At 42.7% G+C, this 8693-nt stretch overlaps 2 protein-coding genes across 2 annotated transcripts in view; one reads left to right on the top strand and one right to left on the bottom strand.

Annotated features, from left to right (window-relative positions):
* Positions 1 to 1657, bottom strand: part of rell2 (RELT like 2) — a 16246-nt gene extending 14589 nt beyond the window's left edge. The window contains exon 1 of the mRNA XM_032527708.1: positions 1439 to 1657. The gene's annotated coding sequence lies outside the window, so the exon portion shown is untranslated. The remainder of the gene's footprint in view (positions 1 to 1438) is intronic.
* A 1595-nt stretch (positions 1658 to 3252) lies between these two features.
* trappc11 (trafficking protein particle complex subunit 11) overlaps positions 3253 to 8693 on the top strand; it is a 14937-nt gene continuing 9496 nt past the window's right edge. Inside the window, exons 1-11 of the mRNA XM_032527705.1 lie at positions 3253 to 3605; positions 4412 to 4640; positions 4785 to 4954; positions 5887 to 5957; positions 6182 to 6296; positions 6780 to 6879; positions 6959 to 7032; positions 7311 to 7407; positions 7527 to 7660; positions 7901 to 8042; positions 8281 to 8374. Of these exons, the coding sequence (XP_032383596.1) occupies positions 4434 to 4640; positions 4785 to 4954; positions 5887 to 5957; positions 6182 to 6296; positions 6780 to 6879; positions 6959 to 7032; positions 7311 to 7407; positions 7527 to 7660; positions 7901 to 8042; positions 8281 to 8374 (1204 nt within the window). The 5' untranslated portion in view covers positions 3253 to 3605; positions 4412 to 4433. The remainder of the gene's footprint in view (positions 3606 to 4411; positions 4641 to 4784; positions 4955 to 5886; positions 5958 to 6181; positions 6297 to 6779; positions 6880 to 6958; positions 7033 to 7310; positions 7408 to 7526; positions 7661 to 7900; positions 8043 to 8280; positions 8375 to 8693) is intronic.

The raw sequence follows: 8693 nt of genomic DNA, 5'->3' as shown, positions 1-8693 counted from the left end.
ATCTATCTATCTATCTATCTATCTATCTATCTATCTACCTGTAGCCAAGGTTATCTATGCCTATGAAGTAGCCTAGGTTATATTACATGTTCATGTCTTATAGGCTATCTGTGGATGTGTTTATTGTTAGCTGGGCTGTTTGGTGTGGAAAGTGTCCTTACATGAGTTTCCCATGTAGAACATTAAAGACTAACGACCCCCATCAGTTACACAACTGGTGACAGAAATAGTTGACAAGACTTGTATAGGCCTACGTGACTTCTTACAGCATGCACGAGCCTACATCAGAGAGCCATGTGATGAATATTTGACTAACTTCCCGTGGGAAGGAAGGCAGCAGGCTGGAACCTTCCAGCCGACCCTTCTACATCCGCAAAAGCAACGTGTGTCCATTAAGTCCCGGTCACTGCAGACTGATCCACACCCTATCCAAAGGTGCGCTGAACCTGCATGCTCCACTGCATCCTGACTCATTGCTCTTTATTTAGAATCCAGTTTTATGGACCAGAGAATCTCTGTTACCAGCCATCAGTTAAAAATTGTTCAATCTCCTGCGGCGCTCCTTCTCAGCAGCTATCGAGGTCTTACACTTAGGCCAGTGGTGTAGTCTAATGTTTTGTAGTGGGTGTACTGGTGTACTGTATATGTTTATATATGGGCCAAAATGTGATGTTTTGGGGGGGGATATCATATCACACCAGGGAAATTTTGAGCGTCAGAGACTTCATTTCCTGCATTCTGATACACTTTTATGAACCAATTTACTGTGGAAATGGGCTACCTTTATTTAGCCTATGCAAAGATAGAAAAAAACACAGAAGACAATTCTGAATATATCAAAATTACAGCCTAATGGAAAGTGTGTTGTGGGGTGTCATTGAGCATTTCAGCCTATGACCTACTGCGTAGGCTATACCACGCTGTTAGCACCTACAAGCAAATTGTGCGTTTTGGTGGAAGACATGCACATTTCTAAAGTTTACAACGTTGACTCGAGAAGATAGGCCTATTTATAGATTGGATAGAGCCGAATTAACCAGCCGCCTCCATCAATCACTGACACATCTTGGGTTTCATTTATTTAGGTAGTCTACCTTCCGACAAGTCAGAATACACTCAAGTGCTTGATATTTCAATGAAAGTTTGGCGAGTGTTTTGTCATGCAGGATATGGGTCGAATAGGCAGTAGTGTAGCCTACAGCTATAGGCTATACCATCCCGTACAGTAACGCTGATTCACTGCATCATCCGCCAACTCATCCTATCCATGCACCAGTCAACAACAGCCCGGCTTCTCCTGCGATCTAAAGGTCCAGCACTGAGACACATGACATCTGAATCCTGAAGGTTAAACAGACCACTTCATCAGTCATTGCAATCTGAAGACCACCCGGTCCCCAGACACCACTACACAGAGACATGTAGCCAGGAAACTCACCCTCAGGCAGCCAGGCAGGCAGGCAGGCAGGCGGGGCAGGGACACCGCTGGTCCCGCTGCAGAGATGCTGTCCCATGGCTGTAGCCTGTCCGTGTCCTTTGGTCGACTGTCTGTGGACAAGGGGACAGGAAGCTGTCTGCCTGCCCCATAGGCTGCTCCTATAGCTGAGCTCCACCTGCTTCACATGCTGCTGCTTTGCAGGCTATCTGTTTTATTTATGGTCCACCCTCCACCCATCCCACAATGGGCAGCACGATGTAATAATTCAAATGAATTATTATACAATGTTATATAGGGTTAGTAGCCTAGCCTACAAATAAATAAAACAATACGATACAAAAAAATTCCATTTTATGATGATCAGCATTGATATGACTACATTGACTAAATCACATTAATCACATCTTTGCTCACATGTAATTTAATTATTTAATTAAATTTTTTATTTTCATGCTGTTTTAAAGAGAAAATCCAAACTTTTTTGTCATCTACCATGGAAGCCCTGACCAGGAAAACATAGCCTACATTAAAATAGAAAACAAAGAACAACTAAGATGTATACTTACTGCAAAATATTTTTATTAATAATGATTTGTTTTAATTATTTAGTGATTACATACACATTTATTTCATGGGCTACCGGGACACTGTTTGAGCCAACAGATCATCACCTCTGATAAGCTCTCTATCAGAGGAGGAACTGAACAGCTTCAGTTTGAATCTGTCACCACTGTGTGGCTCTGCCAGCTCACTGTGTCTTTTGTATTCAATATTCTGTCCTGTCCTGTCTTTAAATTGTCTTTATCAGGACCCCATAAAAATCTCTCGGTTTATCCAATGTCCGCAACAGATGTGACATGGGATTTACTGTAAGACTGATAACGTAAATCATGTTTTCATGTGTGTTTGAGTCCTCAAGCCTTTTGGGACATTTTTTTAGGATAAGACCAATCTTCAGTCTTCACTGCATCCATCATAACACACAAATACACTGCATGGTCCATTTCTACTCTTGGTGTTTGATCCTCCCGTCTTCCATCCATTTAAGCAGCACACTTTGTCCCTGCACAGGAAACCAAAGAAACCAAAGAAACCTGCAGCAGGTCCTGAGTTGTTACTAAAGCGGTTGCACCTCATTAAAAGCTCCTTGTGCTCCAGATCTCCTCCATGCAGAACTCATCTCATCATCTCCTGCTCAGGCACTGCTTCAAAGACCAGGGGGGTGATACACCGATATATTATCAGCAATAATGCAGCCTGACACTAATGTCAGCTAGAATTACATGTCTCCCTGTAACATTGTATGGCATATAACATTATTATAGTAGTATACGGATGCCTTGGCACTGGCCTACTGTATATGACCAAAAAAACTAAGAAAACAATACACAGCAATTGCACATCCATTACTTTTAAAGTGACCAAGTGGCAGTCCCTCAGAATATCACAGCCATGAGTATGATAACATACTAGGTTATGTATTTATTTCCCCACCTTAACATAGCCTATGAGCCTACCATTCCTTCTCTCACAGCACCAAGGCAGTGCCACCACACGTGTTATAGGTCATGGACAGCAGTGAGTTTGACATGACATCTTCAGGTAACAGATTGCTTTGTATTTTTTAAAATGCTTTGTGGAGAGACAGGAGTATTATCGTGGTTATAGTTGTGATATTTATAATCATTTTTATTAAGATTTGTATCATAATCATCTGCCTTTCTTGTTGTTAAAACGAATAATGTAGTTCGTAAGATAGCATTCAACTTTGAAAAGCCGAACCGGAAGTGGTTTTAAACGACCTTCCGCCACCAGAAACTGACAGCCAGCTAGCTAGCTAGTTAGTTGTTGCTTCAGCAGCAACAGCTGCTTAATTAGCTCTTATTATTTTGTGACCTGTTGGGTTTGACGCTTCGGCGATTAACACAAGGCCAGGCACCCTACAACTTTTGCTAGTTAAAGATTTGCCACCTCGCCCACTAACGTTACCTAGCTAGCTAGCTAAATATAACGTTATAACGTTAACTTCGCTAACGTTAGCTGTTAGCCTTGATACAGACCACTGCTCTGCTAACAGCTTGCGAATTAACGTCAACGTTAGCTACTGCTAGCTAGTTAACTCAGCCTAACTACCCGTCACCAGTTCACCTAAAGTAATGCAACTGAGGTATGTTGTTCTTTAACGTTTTGTTAATGCTAATAGCGTTAGTTTATCTCACTTCCGCTTTCATCTTGAAAATAATAACTATGAAATGTGGCAGCCTCTTTTCAACTAACTACAGTAACGTTAGATGTGTAGCTAGCTATATGAAGAGATTTGCTAATTGAGGGATCATGTCATGGAATGTGTAAAGCTCTGTGGTCTGCAGGGGTTTAAACAACTGAACTGTTATCCAGCTCTTAGCTCAACTGAGCTAACTGAGCTGACACTCATGTGACCTGCAGGTCCTTAAAGGCTGCCTGTCTGTAATCAATGACTTCCTGCCCAGCATGGTTTTTAAGTTTAAAAAATTACTCATAAACCCACTATAAAATATTGATATTAGATGGCTGCGCATTGCCACTTATTTAAGATGCTTTTTAACCTACTGCACTCAAATATCAAGTACAGAGAATCCTTTCAAGATGTCTGTGCTGCAGTAATACTGCGCTGTCCTCTGTAGTTGTCAGTGATGTTGCTCTGTCCTCTGTAGTTGTCAGTGATGTTTCTCTGTCCTCTGTAGTTGTCAGTGATGTTGCTCTGTCTTCTGTAGTTGTCAGTGATGTTGCTCTGTCCTGTGTAGTTGTGTCAGTGATGTTGCTCTGTCCTGTGTAGGTGTGTCAGTGATGTTGCTCTGTCCTGTGTAGGTGTGTCAGTGATGCTGCTCTGTGCTGTGTACTGTAGTTGTGTCAGTGGTGTTGTTCTGTCCTGTGTACTGTCAGTGATGTCTTCCTTTTGAAGATGTGTAAATTATGTTGCACTGTCCTGTACAGGTGTGTCCAATCTTAGAGCACCATGATGGCAGGGTCCCAGTGGGAGCTTCCTCCAGAGCTGTGTTGTCGGCCCATGGCCTTCGTGGCTTTGACCGGTCTGGATGTGGTGTACAATGCTGTGCATCGGGCCATTTGGGATGCCTTCTGTGCAAACCGACGAGCTGACAGAGTCCCTATCTCTTTTAAAGTCCTTCCAGGAGACCATGAGTACCCCAAGTGTCGCACTAAGGTGAGCAGCTGGTCATAGAGAGATCCGCAAGTCCATCAACCCTCGACAGAGTATAAGCTTGCATCACTCTCTTGTCTTCATGTGAGCTCAGCGCTGCCATCTGCGCAGTAACAGTATGTATAATATATCTCTCTCTCTGTCTAGCGAACGTCCTATGAGTGGTACATCCCCAAAGGCATCCTGAAAACAGGCTGGATGAACAAACACCTGAACCTGGTACCAGCTCTGGTTGTTCTGTTCTACGAGCTGGACTGGGACGACCCACAGTGGAAAGAAAAACAATCTGAATGTGCAACTAAGGTGGAGATTGTCAGGTAGGCGGACATTTTATTTAAAAGCTTTTATTGGGTGACCAGGGGTGTAAGAGCAGGTAGGTGCTGCAGGGATGCACTCAATATTTTTTTGTCATCAGATACAACCCGTCACATGGATTTTCAGCATTTGTTTTTTTCTTTCACTAAAACTTCCATAACCATAACTACCATAATCCTTATTACATTGTTTATAACATAATAACTGAAGAGGTTATGCAACTCTGCCAGAAGACGTAAGAAGTAGTAAAGTGTTGCTATTTCCATTTTCCAAAACTTGTTCAAGTATTTTTTGTTATCCTGCAAATCAGCTCCTTACACCCCAATCAGAAACATAACTGCAGTCAAATTCATCTGTGATGTTCATTTATTGTCATCGTCTAACACAGGGTTGCACAACCAAATGCAGTTGTAGTCCCTTTATGCTACACAAGTAAAAACAAAAACAGTACTGCATGATTTGTATTTGTGTCAGGAGGACTGTAACAAAAGCACTGGTGAGTTCTCTATGCAGACGTTTGGGCTGGCATCTTAAAGCTGAAGAGTGAAATGTTAGTCTGTCTCCTCCCTCTGGCAGTGAGAGTAATTACACAAACACTGTCACAATGGGATTCATATTAACACATATCTCCCCTCCCTGCTAAGGTATTGGGATATCAGGTTGACTGACATACTGTGTAACCAATCAGAGAGTTAGACTAAGCAGCCACACTGAGCTGTGAATGAGTGAGTAGGTTGGCTGACAGCACTTGGTTGGTGTACTGTTCATGTAACAATGTATTTGTGCAGTTAATAAACTACTCATTCAGCAGGTAAAAATACATTGAATGAAAACAAAATGTGGCAAAGTTCATTGGAGCTATTACTCTATATGTGCCGCCGCCTCTAGAATCCAGACTTCCATCTGCAGTCATGTTGTGTTTTGGTGTCTTTAGGACCAGTCTTCAGGGCAGGAACACCAAGGTGGCTGTGGTTCTGATCCAGAAGAAAACTCCTCTGCCTCCAGGTAAACATCTCTACTCTATTAGCTTATGCTCATGTTTCGTAAGGTGTGTCTCCAGTATATCCCTGTCTCTCTTTTTGACTGGCAGCAGTACACATGGTGTTGTACATTTTATAATCAAGTTTTCGATCTGTTAACCAAACTAGCTGTAGACGTTAGGCAGCTTCCTGTCATCTGCTGTTAGAGCCAACCTTAGCAATCTGCTCTCTATTTCTTTCTCTGAACAGGAGAGGACCTGGTGGCATCAGAGAGAGCTGCAGCTCTTTGTAACGCCTGTGATCTGTCTGGCAAGAGTCTCTTTGTACTGCCACACACCGACCACTTAGTGGGCTACATTATAAGGTAGTTACCAATTCACTAATGCCATAGAGATATTTTGCAATTAAATGGTCCAAATGACATCCAGTTTAATGTAATTGAAGTTTGTGTTTTACATACATTTGCCACATAGGCCCCATTAACACCTAGCATTAAAATGTGTTTTGGGTGATTGTATTACAATCAGATAGTGTGACCACATGAATGTCCAGGTGTCAGTGCACCCAAAATGCATTGAGGAAGGTTTGTGTGCTGCAGCAGCCAGATGGAGAGGAAAAAGAGGACGTTTGGTTGTTTGAGCTGACAGAGCCATCAGATCTCAGTGTGGGCACTGAAGACACATTAATACCAGGTGTAAATGTAATCAGGGTACATCACATCTAGATACATTCTGGATAGGAGACACATTATTATTCCAGGTGTTAATGGGGATATAGTGATATATGTGTTGGTTAATGAGCTGCAGTCCTACACACTGAGACTGTTTTCTTCCCTTTGATTCTGTAGACTGGAGAATGCTTTCTACGAACATGCTCAGACATACTACTACACTGAGATCCGTCGAGTCAAATCACATAAAGAGTTCCTCAACAAGACAACACATCAGGTAGGAAGAAAGGAAGAATAGTCCAACTACAGTTTGAAACAGATGAAGCTGCTCTTCTCACACTCTCCTCTTCTCCCAGCTGCTGTTTGTTCGACACCAGTTTAAAATCGCCTTCTTCAGTGAGCTGAAACAGGACACCCAGAACGCTCTCAAGTAAGTCTCAGCCTGTATCCATCATGGAGAAGATAATAGTTTGTTGTGTAAATGAGACATCATTTCCCCATCAGTAGATTGAAGTAAATAAGTCCTATTAGGAAAATGTATTGTATTCAAAAGGTGTGGAAAAGAGGGATGTTGTTGCTCGTTAACTCTCAGGAGTAGAGGAGACACAAAGCATAGCATGGTAAATAATGCTGTGGGTATAGAGACACAGAGAACGGAACACTGCACTCTAGCTCTTTCTCTTCCACTGATTTGGTTTGGGTCTCTAGGTACTACAGGACTGCATACAGTCTGGTTCATGAGCTCAGGGCCCACGAGACCAACATGCTGGAGATCAAAACTATGGCTGGATTCATCAACTATAAGGTACTTGTCGTTTGTCCTTAAATGATCAACGTCACACAAGCAGCCCAAAGCAGATGGAAGTCTGTCATTACTGACCACCTTTCATTTCTCTCTCCTTCTCTGTCTTTGTGTCGCTTCAGATCTGCCGTCTGTGTTTCCAACACAACACTCCTCTAGATGCTATAGCCCAGTTCAGAAAGCACATTGACCTGTGTAAGAAGAAGATCGGCAGTGCTGAACTGGCGTTTGAGCACGCCGCATGGATGTCCAAACAGTGAGATACACACTTCTACACACACCCTGCATGTTGAAGTGATTCACAATACAATGCTGTTTACATTTAGTAGAAATTGCCTACAACATGAAGCGTTTTGAGACATTTCTGAGGCTTGTTGTCATGATGGACCCGAGCTCCGCAGCTCGGCTCTACAGCTGTTAGATAGCCGTGGTTTTCAGAAAGCTGATCTATATCACTGATGACCAGCTGTAAAATGGTCCATTGTCTTCCTAACAGGTTCCAGTCATTCGGAGAGCTGTTTGATGAAGCAATAAAGTTGGGCCTGACAGCCATCCAGACCCAGAACCCTGGTTTCTACTACCAGCAGGCTGCCTGTTACAGCCAGGACAGAAAGACCCTGGCTCAGCAGCTCTGTCAGGTGATGATTCTCTTACTACTTCTCTAAGTGACACACAAAGTTCAATAACAAATCAAAACCCACCTTCTCTGTTCTAGTACAAATAAGTGCTGTTACAGGTCTTAATATAATCCTATAACCGATAATATTGGCCAGCTTAAATCAGACTGAAAAACAGTTTCTGTTGGGAAGCCTGTAGGTACTATTTTGCTCATAAAGTAACATTTAAAGGTTTAATTTGATTGGTTGGTTGCTTTAGGCTGGAGCGAGTTATCCCTCCCCCGAACCAGGGGACACACAGAGTGGGGGACTGGACTTCTACGGCCAGAGACCATGGAGACAAGGACACCAGAGTATGAGACACACACACACACACACACACACACAGTGTGGCACTATCTTTGTGGGGACCCGTCACTGACATAATGCATTCCTTAGCCCCTTACCCTAACCTCAATCATCACAACTAAATGCATTACCTTAACCCTAACCCAATTATAACCATAATCCTAAAACCAAGTTTTAACCCTCAAACAGCGCTTTCAAGTTGTGAGGTCCAGCATTTTGGCCCCACAAAGCGGTCAGGACCCCACAAGTATACTGAACTCACATTTTTTGAACCCCACGAATATAGTTAAACAAGAACACACACACACACACACACACACACAC

This window comes from Etheostoma spectabile, chromosome 10 (assembly GCF_008692095.1).
Source record: "Etheostoma spectabile isolate EspeVRDwgs_2016 chromosome 10, UIUC_Espe_1.0, whole genome shotgun sequence".
Taxonomy (NCBI): Eukaryota; Metazoa; Chordata; class Actinopteri; order Perciformes; family Percidae; genus Etheostoma; species Etheostoma spectabile.
Note: the sequence above shows the minus strand (reverse complement) of the source record. Positions and strands in the feature narration are given on the sequence as shown.